The sequence below is a fragment of the Rhinopithecus bieti genome, unplaced genomic scaffold (genome assembly GCF_001698545.2).
Source record: "Rhinopithecus bieti isolate Rb0 unplaced genomic scaffold, ASM169854v2 scaffold_22039, whole genome shotgun sequence".
Classification (NCBI taxonomy): domain Eukaryota; kingdom Metazoa; phylum Chordata; class Mammalia; order Primates; family Cercopithecidae; genus Rhinopithecus; species Rhinopithecus bieti.
Window position 1 is genome coordinate 821912 of NW_016810828.1, and position 17907 is coordinate 839818.

The 17907-nt window shown below is 37.0% G+C and overlaps 1 protein-coding gene across 3 annotated transcripts in view; it reads right to left on the bottom strand.

Moving 5' to 3' along the window:
- PDCD6IP (programmed cell death 6 interacting protein) overlaps window positions 1-17907 on the bottom strand; it is a 79453-nt gene that overhangs the window by 20781 nt on the left and 40765 nt on the right. For all 3 annotated transcript variants that reach the window (XR_001889359.1, XM_017892927.1, XM_017892926.1), the window contains exons 9-12: window positions 16418-16541; window positions 13015-13192; window positions 5132-5243; window positions 3133-3302 (exon numbers count right to left, since the gene is read on the bottom strand). Coding sequence is in view for 2 of the 3 variants with exons in the window: in XM_017892927.1 (XP_017748416.1) it covers window positions 3133-3302; window positions 5132-5243; window positions 13015-13192; window positions 16418-16541 (584 nt within the window). In the remaining variant the exon portion in view is untranslated. The remainder of the gene's footprint in view (window positions 1-3132; window positions 3303-5131; window positions 5244-13014; window positions 13193-16417; window positions 16542-17907) is intronic.

A 17907-nucleotide genomic window follows, 5' to 3' on the forward strand; every position in this document is an offset into this window, starting at 1 on the left:
CCAGGAGGCAGAGGTTGCAGTGAGCCAAGATTGCACCACTGCACTCCGCCTAGGTGACAGAGTAAGACTCCAACTCAGAAAAGAAAAGAAAAAGAAAAAGAGCTGCTCGGGAGGTTAGGCAGGAGAATTGCTTGAACCCAGGAGGCAGAGGTTGCAGCGAGCCAAGATTGCGCCACTGCACTCCAGCCTGGGTGACAGAGTAAGACTTCATCGCAAAAAAAAAAGAAAAGAAAAGAAAGAAGGAAAGAAAAGAAAGAAAGGAAAGAAAAGGAAGAAAAGAAAGAAAGAAAAGCAAGAAAGAAAGCAATAAAGAAAGCAAGAAAGCAAGAAAGAAAGAAAGAAAGGCCCTCAACGAAATCTTCTATTTTACTTTTATAACCTTGTCATTTTATTTTCAGAAAAGGCAAATAAGCGACTCTCTCTATAGCAACGAAAGCAGAAACTTGATACATTTACCCTACACTAAAGGTAACCTAGAAGAGTTTTTTTATGTTAGGGACCAAGGTGCTCAGCACAGTTCTGGAATAGTAGGCCTTCAAAAAACACTCGGTGAGTAAATAAACAAACAGATTCCAGCCATTCTCAGTATGTCTATAAACTTTCTGTCATGAGAAATCAGGAGTAAAAGCTGTGTTTGCAGATCCTCCACAAGTCTGTGAATCCAAAAAAGGCACTCCTCTGGGAGGGCACACAGTTTTAAACAGATCTCTTTATGCTGTACCTCTAAGGAGGTAAAGGGTTTTTTTTAAAGGTACCCCTGCCCACCCCCCATTACTCCCAGCAGATGTAACACTTTGAGTGTAACTGAACATCATCCTTGTGCAAAAAAACAGATGTTCCTTCCTCTGGCTAGACTCAGCCCCATATACGTTAGGGCCAAGGCTTGGCCAGCCAACCACAGACTAGACTTCAGGCCACAGTAGATCATAGGCAACCAATCACAAGCAGTGATCCTAGGTATTTAATATAAAAATTTTTAAATACAGATGACCACTAGTCTGCAAAATTTTTCAGAGTATCTCAATATGTAAAACCAGATGCCTGAAGAGACTGAAAATAAGTAACTAGACAGTAGGCTTCTTCACAATAAAAGAAAAAAACAGCCCTACCATCAAACTTGGACTTTTTAATAAAACGTGTACATTGCATCACTCTAATCAGCAATCAAAAAACTCAGTTTTATCATAAAATTCTGGCTAAAATGTGTCATCAACTATTATGACAACCATCTGAAATAGCTTTGATAAACCTGATGCTTGCCTTATTTGATAAAGGCATATGACAAATGAATGTACAGACAGTACTGAAATTTTTGTGGTTCCCTGTCAAGAAAATCTAGCTTCCATAAAATTACTTCATATTGACTATAAAAGTTCCTTTCTCCTGTGTAACACAACTAAGGATTAACAAAACTGATAAAACTGAATAAAATATCAACAAATCAGTGCATACTAATGCAGATTTTGCTTAGCACAAACCATTTTTGCTTTTCTACTGAAAGCTGAAGAATCAAGGGATGAAAGCCACATAATTCTGAGTCATGTACAAGACACCAAAAAGAATACAAAGAGAGTACTAAACAGAGATCTTTTTCTAAAATAAAAAAGGTACCAGAATTTATTGCTGTTCCAAGGGTCTGCAGTTTCTTCTTCGGGTTCTTTGCTCTTCACAAGTTAATCTTCTGACCACCTCCCTTTTCTCCCCTACGTCCTCAAAGCAACTAACTCATATTACTTGTTCCATTGGGTTCCCCTGTTAGATTCAGGTTCAATGCACATTCAACTATGTAGCTTTCTCTTCCCTTTGAGAGGTGCCCAGTACCTGTGCATTTACCCTACACTAAAGGTAACCCTGAGGAGTTTTTTGTCTCTTTATGTTAGGGACCAAGGTGCTCAGCACTGTTCTGGAATAGTAGGCCTTCAAACACTTGGCGAATAAATAAATAAACAGATTCCAGCCATTCTCAACATGTCTATAAACCTTCTGTCATGAGAAATCAGGAGTAAAAGCTGTGTTTGCAGATCCTCTGTACCTCTGATAACTCTCTAGACACAGTCACTACTCAGCCCTTCTCCGATCCTACACGTTTACTTTTTCTGCCTATCCACTCTTTTCTCGTAATGCGCTAATCTCTTAAGAAGCCTCTGATGAGAACTGCTCCAAATTACTGAAATTTAAGTACTTCATCTAAATCCCCGTAACATACTTCCTATACTTTCCCTGTGACATTTTTAAACTTCTTCCCTATATTACAGTCATCCTTGTACATGACTAATATTCCACAATGGATCATAAATTGAGGGTAAAGCCTGTGTATAATTCATATGTTAATTTTCCAATGTACCCACCATAGTGCCTTACACAGAGCAGATATCCAGTAGGTCTTGGAATAAATATATGAAATATATAAAATGCTTCTATGGAAAGACAAATAAGGAATGAAACTAATACTTTTCAGAACTTACTATGCCAGGAAATTCACTGTTTTCAGCAGTATTTCTTGCACTTTGGCTTGTTTTCCTGTGCAGATATTTGGGACCTCTATCTTATTCTACTAACTTACCCTACCTCCAGTGGTAGGCCATTAAATTATACTTGCACTTTCTCTTCTTTTAGGACTTTCCAAATCAGATGCCCTACTATTCGACTTTCTCTTTCTTGTCATCAGAAGAAATACCATGATGGTGCTATTCATTTATTAACATGCACACCTTGTCAATCTTCATTTCAAAGGTAGTCCCAGTGAAACAAGGTGGAAGGGAGTATAGAACACTGTAAGAAATAAAGAATTTGTGTATCTGGCCATAGCCAGTCCTTTCATTTCAGGAAATGTCTATACTTCCAAGTTTCTCTCTTTTATAAAACCTGAATTAAATAATGTTGACCTGTGAAGTATCTAAAATTTAGTTCAAAAAAGGGCATTCAATAAATGGAAGTTACTATTATAGGATAGTTAATATTAGTATAATTATCTATTACACAGTCTATATACTACTTTAAATATAACAACCCCAATTTATTTCTGCATTTTTTTAAAGATGACAATAAGAAAATTGGCAGTTCTTTATATAAAATGGCTTGAATGTGGTTTTCTTAAGCAGATGACAACCCACATCAAAATGCCCTTCTTACCTCACTGCCCTGCATGGTCTTTGCTGGATTAGCAGAAGGGATGGCAGCATTCAGCTCAGGCTCTGGCTTACACAAAAGCACGATGGTGTCACGATGAGACTGGTAACATTCTTTCACTTGTCCATCTGCTTGCACAGCTTTATCTAAAACTGTTCTGAAGTTGGTTCCCTCTGGGAGAAAATAAAAGTTTCGAGAGCATAGAAGTGATTCTAACAGCAACGTTTACGGGCTGGTTATATGTTGAGTTCTAGTCTCCAACTTTACTTATCTTCCCCTTCTATAAGGACCCCTATTCACTTAACAATAAAAATAGCTCCTAATAGTCTTTGCATTCTCGTTTTTGGAAAGATGACAAAATCACTTATAAAATCAAATGCATAGCTATACCTTAAAATTTACTTGGTGGTTACTATCTGCCAAATAAAAGCTAATTAATATTAATCTTTTCCTACAACTCATGAATGTAGGAAGAAATCATTCTCTCCAAAAATTGGTCCATTTATTTTATTTTATGTTTATTTTGTGTATGGTTTGTAAGTTTTTTGAGTTTTGAAGTTTGATTTGAGGTGTTTGAGGGGTAGGGGAGGTAGATCGGGTGTGTGTGCACCTGTTGTTCGGCAGCGCAGTGAGGGCGCTGCGTGTCGTGGATGTCGCTGGACGCGGTGTCTGGTGGATAACGCCTGTGTGCATTCTTCAGGACTCTGATCGAAGCAGATAGATGCTGTGTGATGTATCAGGCTGTGTAGGTTATCCACCTTTAGCGCCCGGTTTCCTGGTCATTTTATTTAAAAAGATTTTCCATCACAGGTAAGATGTCTTGAGTCTTAATTACATATAAAAAAAAAAAGATTTATTTTTAGAAACATCTCAATAATATACAAACTTTTTACAAAGATAAGTAAAACTAATCTGCAGCCACCAAGAAGACAGCATTTATCTCAGCTAGCACAAAATCTTAATAATCAAAGTCTTAAGAGGCACAAATTTGGCCTCAAAATAACTTAAAGCTCTTTTTTTTTTTAACCACCCAGGATTCACTACTAAATGAAAAAAAATTACAAAACCATAAATGCAATATGCCCTCATTTATGTTTTTAAAATATACGCAGGGGCCAAGCATGGTGATTCAAGCCTATAATCTCATCTGTTTGGGAGGTGGAGGCAGGTGGATCACTTCAGCCCAGGAGCTCACGACAAGCCAGGGCAACATGGTAAAACCTCATCTCTGCAAAAAATACAAAAATTAGCCAGGCGTGGTAGCACGTTGTCTATAGTGTCAGCTACTCAGAAGGCTGAGGTAGAAGCACTGCTTGAACCTGGGGGTTGAAGCCCCCTGGAGGCTGGGGCTGCAATGACCTATGATCCTGCAGCCTGGAGTGACCTATGTCACTCCAGCCTGAGTGACAGAGTGAGACCTTGTCTCAAAAAAATAAATAAATAAAAGAAAACATGCACAGAGCTTGGAATAGAAAATGAAAGTTGGAGGATCATTTTAATTTTCACTTTATACCCTTCTTAAGAATCTGTACTTCTGGCCGGGCGCGGTGGCTCAAGCCTGTAATCCCAGCACTTTGGGAGGCCGAGACGGGTGGATCACGAGGTTAGGAGATGGAGACCATCCTGGCTAACACGGTGAAACCCTGTCTCTACTAAAATACAAAACTAGCCGGGCGAGATGGCGGGCGCCTGTAGTCCCAGCTACTCGGGAGGCTGAGGCAGGAGAATGGCGTAAACCCGGGAGGCGGAGCTTGCAGTGAGCTGAGATCCGGCCACTGCACTCCAGTGCGGGCGACAGAGCGAGACTCCGCCTCACAAAAAAAGAATCTGTACTTCTGACAATGGGCAGATTACTTTTGCAAACTTTTTTAATCTTTATACTAAAACTGAGGAAAACAATTTCAGTAAAATGAATTTACAACTGAGCCTAATTTAATCACGCAAAAATGTGGGTCCAAATTGGGAATTTATTTAAATGAAGGTCATTTATAAACATTTTTACCTGCTCTTAAAGGCTTATACAGTTCATTGGATGGTGTCCTTTGCCAGCGTTCCTTAAATTTTGCTCTTAAATCATTATCAGTTGCTTCTTCTTCATCCAACAACCTTAATGACTTTAAACAGAAGCAAAAAGAACCCTGAAATGTCATTTCTGGTATAAAAAATTTAAAGCATTAAACAAATGTTCATACACAATATAAGTGAGAATTTGGTGAGATGGGAATATTAGGTTAGAATACAAATCGACTTCTTTCTTGCAGACATCTAAGTTATAATGCATTTAACAAAAAGTCTTATAAATTTAAGGCTGAATTAGCTATTACCTTTCTCAGTTAAAAAAAAAAGGAAAAATAAATAAGAGACTATTTACATCCATATACCAATTTAAAGAAAGTTTTAAGATTAAAATAAATAGAAGCCATAAATAAAACAAAGGGGAAAACTGATCAATTACATGAAAATAAAAGATTTAGACTTCCATTCCAATACAACAAACAGAAAATTATGTTTACATATTTTAAATGTCTTTTAATGCATAGATAAGATGACAGGATAGTAGGGGGCCAGAAACACAAGAAAATACTAATCTACCAGTAGACACAGTGCTAGCACCAGCAATATATGACAATTCCTGATAGCTCAGGACAAAGAATAGCAAACTTCTGTCAAACACCACAGAGTAAATATTTTAGGCTTTGTGGGCCACAGTCCATGTCACACAGAATTCTTCTTCTTTTTTGACAATGCTCTAAAAAAGATAAAAATTATCCTTAACTACAAAAGCAGGCGACAAGCCAGCATTTGGCCCACCATCCATAGTTCACCAGCTGTGTAGTTCACCATTGGCTTGGATTGTGAATTTAGAACATGGAAAGTCAACAAGAAACATAGGTAGGGACAATAAAAGGTGAGAGGTCAGATCAAAAGCACTCTCCACCTTCAAACCAGTATACTTCCAAACAGGTGATTCTCAGTGGATGAATCTTTCAAACAGAAAACCGCCCTACAGAAGAAAACATGCCTATCTGAAGAAGTATTATCTGAGATTTCTGATCAAAAGCCTGAACCTGGGACTAGAAACCACACTATCTGTGTGACACAAAGTCCTAAGGTAAATTACTACTATAATTAAAAGATTATAAAAGAAAGGAAAAAACTTCCAGTTTAAGGAGGTGCCAGGTATATAATGCCTTTTTATGGCAGAAGCGAACACAAATCCTTTCTAGAATTCACCTTAAACCCAGATCTCAATTAATTCCCACAAATAAATTACAGGAAATACGAATGCACAATCAAAACTCACTGAACACTAAATGCAATACAGTATTCTGCACTGGATCTTGGAACAGAAGGAGGAACACTGGTGGAGTAACAGGTAAAATCTGAGTAATAATACTGTACAAATGTCAATTTCCTAGTTTTAACAAATGTGCCATGACAGCATAAGATTTTAACTTTCGGGGAAGCTAGGTGAAAAATATACAGGAACCTTCTACACTAAATTTGCAAAGTCTCTGTAAATTTGAAACTATTTTTTAAAGTTTTAATGTAAAAAACAGTAACAAAAAAAACACCAGAGAAAACAAGCCACCATAATCAAGAATCGGCAAAATTACAAATCATAGAATCAAACCCACAAAACTACAGATATTGGAATTATAAGATAAACAATATAAAATATATTTAATATATTTTAAGAAAATAGGGATAAATTAAAGGGTTTAACCTTCCAGGTTAAGACAAATTAAATTAAAAAGAAAAATCTTGCTACATGCTATTTACAAATGACACACCATAAGGGCATAAGAGTTGAAGAGCAAAGACACTACAAGAAAACTACAAAGCAGTATCTCTTATGAATATAAACACAATATCTTTAACACAATACTATCAATACAAATCCAGCAGCACATTAAAAGGATTATATACCATGACAAGTAGGATGTCCCAGGAATGCAAAAGTGATTCACACCTGAAAATCAATTAATAGAATATTCCACATCAGTAGAATGAAGGAAAAACCATATGATCATCTTAAGAGATGCAGAAAAAATATTTGACAAAATCCAACACTCATAACCAAAATACCTCAACGAACTAGAAGGAAACGTCCTCAACCTCATAAAGGCCATCCAAGAAAATCCTACAAACATACAGTGAAACACTGGAAGCTTTCCGCCTAAGATTAGGAACAAGACAAGAATATCCACTCTCACCATTCCAACACTGTCACAGTCCAACTCACCAGTCCAACGCTGCACTGGCCAGGGCAATTAGACTACGACAACAACAAAAAGGCATGCAAATTGAAAAGGAAGTTGTAACACTACCTCTACTTGCAGATGATATGACCTTATATATATAGAAAATCCTAAATAATCCACAAAAAAAACTATTAGAAATAATAAATTCAGCAAAGTTGCAGAATATTAAACCAGCTGCATTTCTATACTCTACCAATGAACAATCCAAAAAGGAAATTAGAAAACGATTCCATTTACAATAACATCAAAAAACAATAAAATACTTAGGAGTAAGTTTAACCACAGAGGGACAAGATATTTACACTGAAAATTACAAAACAATGTTGAGAAAAAAGACCTAAAACACTGGAAAAACTTCCTGGGTTCATGAATTGGAAAACTTGATATTGTTAAGACTGGCAATTCTCCCCAAACTGATCTAAAGATTCAATACAATCTTTAACAACCTTGTAACTGTTTATTTTTGCAGAAATCAGCAAGCTGATCCTAAAATTCATATGGAATGGCAACAGACTGCAAACAGACAAAACAATGTTGCAAAAAAAAAGGAAAGTTGCAGGACTTACACCTGTTTCAAAACTTACTACACAGCTACATTAGTAAAATCAATGTGGTAATGGCCTAAGTATAGACATATAAATCAAGCGATTTTCCAGGAAGGTGCCAAGACCATTCTCTTCAATAAATGGTGCTGGAAAAAACTGAATAACTAAACGCAAAAAAAAGAAGTTGGACCCTTACCTCACATCACATACAAGATTTAATTCAAAAGGAATTAGACTCCTAAACCTAAGAGTTAAAACTGTAAAACTCGGCCAGGTGCAGTGGCTCACGCCTGTAATCCCAGCACTTTGGGAGGCTGAAGCGGGCATACCACAAGGTCAGGAAATCGAGACCATCCTGGCTAACATGGTGAAACCCCGTCTCTACTAAAAATACAAAAAATTAGCCAGGCGTGGTCGTGGGTGCCTGTAGTCCCAGCTACTTGGGAGGCTGAGGCAGGAGAATAGTGTGAACCCGGGAGGCGGACTTTGCAGTGAGCCGAGACCGCACCACTGTACTCCAGCCTGGACTCCGTCTCAAAACAAACAAACAAAAAAAAAACACTATAAAACTCAGCCGGACGAAATGGCTCACACCTGTAATCCCGGCACTTTGCGAGGCCGAGGCAGGCAGATCATCTGAGGTCAGGAATTCGAGACCAGCCTGACCAATATGGTGAAACCCTGTCTCTGCTAAAAAATACAAATTTAGCTGGGTGTGTTGGCACATGCCTGTAATCTCAGCTACTTGGGAGCCTGAGGCAGGAGAATCGATTGAACCTGGGAGGAGGCAGCTGCAGTGAGCCGAGATCTCGCCACTGCAATCCAGCCTGGGCAATAAGAGCGAAACTCTATCTCAAAACAAAACAAAAAAAAAACTGTAAAACTATAAAAGAACAAATTAAGTCTTCATGACCTTAAATTTTTGGCAATGGAATCCTAAATATAACACCAAAAGCACAAGCAACAAAGAGACAGATAAACTGTATTGTATCAAAAGAACTTTCCTCCATCAAAAAAAATACTATCAAGAGAATGAAAAGACAACCCACAGAATGGGGGGAAATATTTGTTAATCATATATATAATAAGGTCTAGTATCCAAAATATATAAAGAGCTTTTATAATTCAACAACAAAAGACAACCCAATTTTAAAAGGGCCAAAGACTCAGACATTTCTCCAAAGAAGGCACATAAATGGCAACCAAGCACATGAAAAGATGCTCAATATCGCTGATCATTAGGAAAATGCAAACCAAAACCACAATGAGATACCACTTCACACACATTAGGGTGACTGTACTTTTTTTTAATGGACAATTATAAGGGTTGGTAAGGATATGGACAAACTGGAACCCTCACACACTGCTGGTAAAAATGTAAAATGGTCCAACTACTGTGGTAAAGAGTTTGACAGTTCCTCAAAAGTTAAACCCACCAAACGACTCAGCAACTGTGCTCCAGGTATATGCCCAAGAAAATTAAAAACAAATATTGAAACAAAAATTGTACACATACAGCAGCATTACAGTAGTCTCCCCCTTATCCATGGTTTTGCTTTCTGCAGTTTCAGCTACCCGAGTTCAACCATGGTTGGAAAATATTAAATGAAAAACCTCAGAAATAAACAGTTCACAAGTTTTAAATTGTACACAGTTCTGAACAGTGTAATGAAATCTCTTGCTCCTGGCTCCTCCTGCCTGGGTTATTAATCATCCCTTCATCAAGTGTATCTGCGCTGTATATACTATCTGCCAGTTAGTCACTTAGAAGCCATCTTGATTATCAGATTTAAAAAAACAAAAAATACTAAGGTTCACTACTATCCAAAGTTTAAGGCCTCCACTGGGGGTCATGGGACATATCCCCTGCAGATAAGGTGGGGACTACTATATGTGGAATTGTCAAAAAGTGGAAACAACCCAAATATCCATCAACTGAGGAAAGGATAAACAAAATACAGTATAAGAATACAATGGAAGGCCGGGCGTGGTGGCTCAAGTCTATAATCCCAGCACTTTGGGAGGCTGAGACGGGCGGATCACGAGGTCAGGAGATCAAGACCATCCTGGCTAACACGGTGAAACTCCGTCTCTACTAAAAAATACAAAAAAAATCTAGCTGGGCGAGGTGGCGGGCGCCTGTAGTCCCAGCTACTCGGGAGGCTGAAGCAGGAGAATGGCGTGAACCCAGGAGGCGGAACTTGCAGTGAGCTGAGATCCAGCCACTGCACTCCAGCCTGGGCGACAAAGCAAGATGCCGTCTCAAAAAAAAAAAAAAAAAAAAAAAAAAGAATACAATGGAATATTATTTACTCACAAAAAGAAAGGAAGGACTGATACATGCTACAATGTGGATGAACCTTAAAAACATCATGCTAAGTTAAAAAAGCCAAACTCAAAAGACCGCATATTGCATGATTCCACTTATATGAAATGTCCAGAAGACATTTCAATAAATCCACAGAGACAAAAACTAAATTAGTGTTTGGCAAGGGCAGGGGAAAGGGAGAACGAGGAGAGACTGTTTATGGGTGCAGGCTTTCTTTTAGGGGGATGATACTCACACAACACTGCAAATATACTGAAAACCACTGAAACATACACTTTAAGGAAATTAATGGAAATTTTTATGTTATGTGAATTTTACCAAAAAAAAACCTACATGCAGTAAGATAAATATAGGTAAGTTTTTAAAACGAGGAATTAGAAATCTTAGAAATGAAAAAGATCAATAAAATTAACAACAATAAAACCACTAAATAGAATGGCTTAAGAATGTTAAAAAGCACAGCTGAATAGCCTATTAATGAGCTGGAAGGCTGGCCTAAGACAGTCTCCCTGAAAGAAGAACAAGAACACAAACAGGAAATGTTAAAGATAATGTTAAGTTATACGTAGAACTGATACTATCAATCTAAAAGAAATTCATGAGGAGATTATGGAAAGAATGGACAAAAACGAATGAACAAACAGAATCCATGGATAGGGATCTAAGATTTAAAGATCCTAAGTATGATAAATTATTATTTAAAAAAAAAAACTAGTGAACACTTCAAATTTATAAAAATCAAGACCAAAATAAAATTTCTAAAAGCTACCAGAGATGAACACTCAAAAAGAGTATCAGCTTTACAACTTAAATTTACAACTTACTTAAAATCAGACTTTCCAAGTACAAGTGACAGAATAACACACACAAGGCTGTTAGGAACATCAAATAAGATAAATAAAGGTACCTCATACTAAGTTAGACAACAGACTTATGCATAAACACTAATGTGAGTTTTTTTATGTTTTCACATTAATATTTCTAAAGATGCTTCTCACAATTGACACATTAGACAATGTTCCTATCAAAAAAAATTTACAAAACCAAACATACATATTCCAATTCATAGCAACTTAAAAGGAAATACAGTTAATATTTACATAACTACTAAGTAGTACACACAAATTCCACTTCACAACTATCTTATTGGCTAACTACTATTAACCCTATTTTTTTGGATGATCAATTGAAACATGAAGATATTAAGTACTTCACCCCAAGTCACAGGTAGGTTTAAGAGCTGGGAATCAAATCCAAATACAACTCTACATTCTGAGTCCTTAACCAATGAATTATGTGTAAACTACAAACTATTAAATGATGATTTACTCTTACTTCTATTTGCTAAATGTCCCAAGACTGCTTTTCATTTGATGTGCTATGCCTGCATTTCTTAGTGTTTGTATCCTCCCTATCAGACAATTACTTCTTGCTGCTGCCACTTGCATACGGTCTTATACAATACTCTCCACGTTCTTCTCCCTATGGCTAATAAAGAAATTATTAGACATAATTTAAAAAAGAACATTAGAAAAATGTCCTTTCAGTGAAACACCAGATCACGTGCTTTTTTACTCACAAATCAACAAATTTTAAAGAACTATAAGGTACAACAGTGTTTGTCAAATTTTAATAGGCATACACAAATTACTTGGGAATCTTGTTAAAATTCAGATCCTGATACAGTCGGTCTGACATGGGGCCTGAGATTCTGCATTTCTATCAAGTACAACACAGAAAAGCTTTAGTACTGAAGTATGTAATACCAATTATGTTTTCTTTAGTTTTTCTGTTTATTGACTGTGTCTACACAAATAAGGTTGGTGAATGTTAACTGTATAATTAATATAGAACCCCTCATAAATAGCAGCTTTCTCAAGCCAACAACGCAGTAAATTTCCACCTTAACCTTTTTCAAAAGCTGATTTGGATTGAAAGGTGAGTAACAATCACCATCTCATCATCATTACAGTTAGAGTAACTGCAATATACCATCATCATTAAAGGAATATAATAGTAATAGCTGTAACTTATTAAAGCATATCCTATATGTCCAAAGGCTAGGCATCTTTCTGTTCTAGCTTAATTAATGATCTAAATAACCCTGGGAGGTAAATATTCTCATCCACAAGACTCACACTCTCTCAAGTACTCTGCCCCTACCCCAAAGTACTTGGAAATGGTATAAATACAATATCCTCTGAAAGTTAACTGAAAAATCAAAACATCATAGATTAAAGCATTGATAAGTCATCTAAAGAGATAACATGACTCCTGAACTGGCAAAAGCCCATATAACCAGTGAAATGTATTTTTGCTAAGGAAAGAAACTTTTATGAATTAGGGGGAAGAGGTGAAAGCACTATAAAAAGAGAATAACACTGGCAAACAGTTAGCTTTCCATGATCACCAAGAAAGTTGATCTGCCTATGTATAAAATAAGTCAATAATTACAAAGACTGAACAGTTTGTATAATAGTTAATTTCTCTTGGTATACTAGTTTTACACAGTGGTCATTTGAGTTTAATGTGTACTTACCCTTAAGATAAGAATGAAACCCATTCTCACTCAACCAGAATTTCTCTTATGCTAAAGAGAAGGCTCTGGGACACAGTAAATTCACCAAAGTGATGAATACTAACTACACTGTGAACACTAGCATGAGGAAGTCCCCAGGCCCAATCCCTGCTGGACATCAAGGGATCACAGTGTTTATACTTGAAAAGCAAATCTTATAAAACATACCTCATCTAGGATTTCTCTATTTCGTTGCAGTAATTCAGGCAGCTCTTTAATCAACTGATCAACAGTCTGGATGCCTCCCTGTTCAATCACAGATCTGGATTTAGTCAATATAGACTGAGGTACAGTGTCTCCAGACACATCTTCAATTGCTGCTGGAAGATTAAGGGAAGCTAGCACCCTGAAAAAATGAGATACTATGTTATGTTGAAGTCTAAAACAATTTAAAATAACTCCTCATCAATATTTACTTTATTTAATTTAATCTTCTATAACCAAATCAACAGCAATGGAGTTAGCACCCAGAAAAACTGGATAAGCCCTATCAATGAAAACAAAGCAAAGGTTAACAGAAAACAAAAAAAAAAATCAGTGATTGATGAAATTAAACCAAAATCATTTTAAAAAATTAAGTTCACAATTCAGAATTAAAAGCCAAAAAATAGGCTGGTGCAGTGGCTCACGCCTGTAATCCCAGCACTTTGGGATGCCAAGGCGGGCAGATCACCTGAGGTCAGGAATTCGAGACCAGCCTGGCCAACATGGTGAAATCCCGTCTCTAGTAAAAATACAAAAATTAGTCAGGCATAGTGGTGGGCACCTATAATCCCAGCTACTTCGGAGGCTGAGGCACGAGAATCACCTGAAGCCGGGAGGCGAAGGTTGCAGTGAGCTGAGATCTCGCCACTGCACTCCAGCCTGGGCAACAGAGTGAGACTCCATCTCAAAAAAAAAAAGCCAAAAAATAAGAAAAACTATGACCGCATTAAAATATATTAGGTATCATTGGCTTACAGTTCAAACTTCTTTCCATCTAAGTAATTAAAAGTCAAAAATTCTATCCTAAAAAAAGTATTTTATACTTTTGATTGTTATGGTATCTCTAACAAGTCAGAAACAATACACAAATTAGTTATTTTTTTCTTTTCTGCTCTCTTTCAACAGAATCAATAGTTATAATTTCACATCATCTAGGCAAAATGTCAACAGAAAATAATGACCTAAGTAGTCATTACAGAATCTTCATCTGTTCTCAGTTTTGTGGCACAATAACAATTCCTCAGTTATTTCATGTACATGATGGGGAAGGGAGGAACATATCCTTACCTACTATGTAAAGACAAAAAGGCAAATGAAATAACGTAATACAATGAACTCCTCAGAAAATAAGCTCTGTAAAATCTCGGACTGCCTGTTAATCACATGCTAGAGTAAACCTACATCCCTTTCTTGTTAAAGAAAAATGATGTTAAAATCCATGCATTAATCAAAACTAAAAACATGAAAAGGCAAGCCAACTACGAGAGAAATATAGTTGGCCCTTGCACAACACAGATTTGAACTACGTGAGTCCATGTATATGTGGGCTTTCACCTCTTTCACCTCTGCCACCTCTAAGACAGCAAGACCAACCCTCCTTCCTCCTCTTCCTCAGCCTACTCAACATGAAATCAACAAGGACGAAGACCTTTATGATTATCCACTTCCATTTAATCACAGTAAATATGTTTTCTCTTCCTTATGATTTTAATAGCATTTTTTCTCTAGCTTATTTATTGTAAGAATATACTATATAAGACATATACAAAATATGTGTTAATTGACTGTTTATGTTATCGGTAAGGCTTCCGGTCAACAGCAGGCTATTAGTAGCTAAGTTTTGGGGACTCAAAAGTTATATGCAGATTTGACTGTGCAAGGTGGTCAGCTTCCATAACCCCTATGTTGTTCAGGGTCAACTATATTCTCAATTATATGTATCTGACAAAGGACTTGCCTCCAAAATATGTAAAGAACTCTTTAAATATTAAGAAAACTCAGTTTTAAAAACTGAGAAAAAGATTTCAATAGACACTTTACAGAAAATATATGAATGGCTAGTAACCACATGAAAAGTTATCATTAGTAATTAGGAGAATGCAAATTAAATCACAGTGAGATTCTGCTACACACACACACTAAAGTAGCTAAAACTAAAAAGACTGACAGTATCAAGTACTAGTGAGGATGCAGAACAACTGTATTTCTCAAACAGTGCAGATAGGATATAAAATGGAACAACCACCTTGGAAAACAACCTGGCAATTTCATATAAAATTAAATATGCTAACCACACAACCTAGCAATTCCACTCCTAAGTATTTACCCAAGAGAACTAAAATATGTCCACACGAAGATTTATACATGAATGTTCATAGAAACTGAAATGTCCATTAACAGGGGAAAGAGTTTAACAAACTGCTCTGTAACCATAAAATGGAATACTGCTCTATAACCATAAAATGGAATACTGCTCAGCAATACAAAGACTCAAACTGATACACATAACATAGATGAATCTCAAAAACCGTAGCTAAGTGAAAAAAAGCAAAACACATTCTAAGTATATACTGTACATAGTGTAAGTACTGTATATGTATATGCTAGAATGATTACACTTATTTTAAATTGTATAAAAAGTAAAACTAAACTTAACACACGGAGCAGATCAATAGTGGCCAGGGGCCAGGAGAAGAAGGACTGGGAAAGGGGCATGAGAGAATTTTTTTAGGGTAACAGTAATGTTCTCTATCTTAATCATAGCACCGGTCACATGGGTACATACATTTATCGAAACTAACTAAATGGCCAGGTGTGGTGGTTGATGCCTGTAATCCCAGTACTTTAGGAGGTCAAGGCAGGAGGATCACTTGAGCTCAGGAGTTCAAGACCAGCCTGGGCAACAAAGTCAGATCTCGTCTCTATAAAAAAATCAAAAAATGAGCCAGGTGTGGTGGCTTGCACCTGTGGCCTCAGCTACACAGGAGGCTGAGGCAGGAGGATCATTTGAGCCCAGAAGGTTGAGACTGCAGTGAGCCATGTTTAATGTTTACACCACTGCACTCCAGCCTGGGTGACAATAAGACCCTGTCTCAAAAAAAAAAAAAAAAAATTATATACATACACACACACACACACACACACACACACACACATACACACACACAAAATAATAATTGAACTGTGTAGTTAGAATAGGTGTATTTGTGTGTGCAAAATATACCTAAAAATGTTTTAAACCAATGAATATATTTCTTAGTATTCAATCCATCAGAAACAAAAATTGGTTCAGAACACTAAACGTACCATGTATCTGAGTTGATTTCTTCTTCTCATTTCCCCCAAATAAATACATCTTAAAATACAAATTTTTAGTCAAATATCCTCACCTTGTTTCTATAATTTCTTCCAACTATATTTGCTAGAGCTTCATAAATACAGTGTTCACCAAAAATGGTTGTGTGTGTCTACATTTTCTATTTTATATACTCTTGACACTTAGCTCTAAGCTCAGAAACTAAAATGTTTATGAACTAAAGAACAACCAAACGGAAAACTTTAGGCTCTAAAATTAAGCTCTACCTACCCATTTGCCAATGTGGTGGCTTCTCTCATCTGAGCAATTGATCTGTTAACCAAATCGGCTTTCCTCTGATTATAGGCAGCCAAAGACTGCTGCACTGACACAGGAACCATCTTCTCAAACAGATCTAAAATTAGGAAGAGAAATTACAACAAAATTTTAAGACAAAAATCCGAACTGTAAAAGCAACTGTTCGTATTTTCTTTCCAATATTTACATAGTCTATAAATATTTGATATTTAAAGATCAAAATATCAATAGTCTATTGATATTTAAAGATCAAAACTAAATCACTACTTAAAACACAATGATAAAGAGAATTTTTAGATCACTACATTCATGGACAATGGCAACAATGAAAAGTTTCTTCTTTGAACTTAATTTTCTTTAACTTTTTCATATGTGTGAGGGATCTTGGGTGACACTGTTCATTTGTTGATTAAATTGACTGAGCGAGGGGCCGGGAACAGTGGCTAAAGCCTGTAATCCCAGCACTTTGGGAGGCCAAGGTAGGCAGCTCACCTGAGGTCAGGAGTTCAAGACCAGTCTGACCAACTTGGTGAAGCCCTCATCTCTACTAAAAATACAAAATTTAGCCAGTGTGATGGTAGGCGCCTGTAGTCTCAGCTACTAGGGAGGCTGAGGTAGGAGGATCGTTTGAACCCAGGAGGCGGAGGTTGCAGCGAGCCGAGATCGTGCCACTGCACTGCAGCCTGGGCAACAGTGCAACACTCAGTCTCAAAAAAATAAAAAAATCGACTGAATGGGTCACAGCAGCAGGATTGCATTTCTGGCTCCAACACTTCCTAGCTATGCGACCTTGAGGAAATTACTTAACCACTCTGTGCATCAGTATCCTCACCAAATAGGGATAATAACAGTACACCTCTCAGGGCACTTGTGAAAACTAATGAGCTAATATTTGTAAAGTGCTTAAAGAGTGCCTGGCACATTGTAAACACTTTGTGTTTGCTAAATAAACATATAACCACCCTTTCCCAGTAACAGAATGTTCTCCTTGGGATCTGAGCTAGAGGCTACCATCTGTTGTATACATCTACAATATAATAACATTTATTTATCTCATACAAATATCACTACAGAAGTTTACATGTTTAAAGAAACAGGCTGGGCACGGTGCCTCATGCCTGTAATCCCAGCACTTCGGGAGGCCAAAGCAGGTGGATCACCTGAGGTCAGGAGTTCCAGGCCAGCCTGACCAACATGGAGAAACCCCGTCTCTATTAAAAATACAAAATTAGCTGGGGCGTGGTGGCGGGCACCTGTAGTCCCAGCTACTTGGGAGGCTGAGGCAGGAGAATCGCCTGAACCCGGGAGGTGGAGGTTGCAAGGGAGATAGCACCATTGCACTCCAGCCTGGGCGACAAAAGCAAGACTCCATCTCAAAAAAAAAAAAAAAAAGAAAAAAAAAAGTATTTTGTGGTTTATTTTATATTCCATTTTATTTTATTTTATTTTATTATTATTTTTTT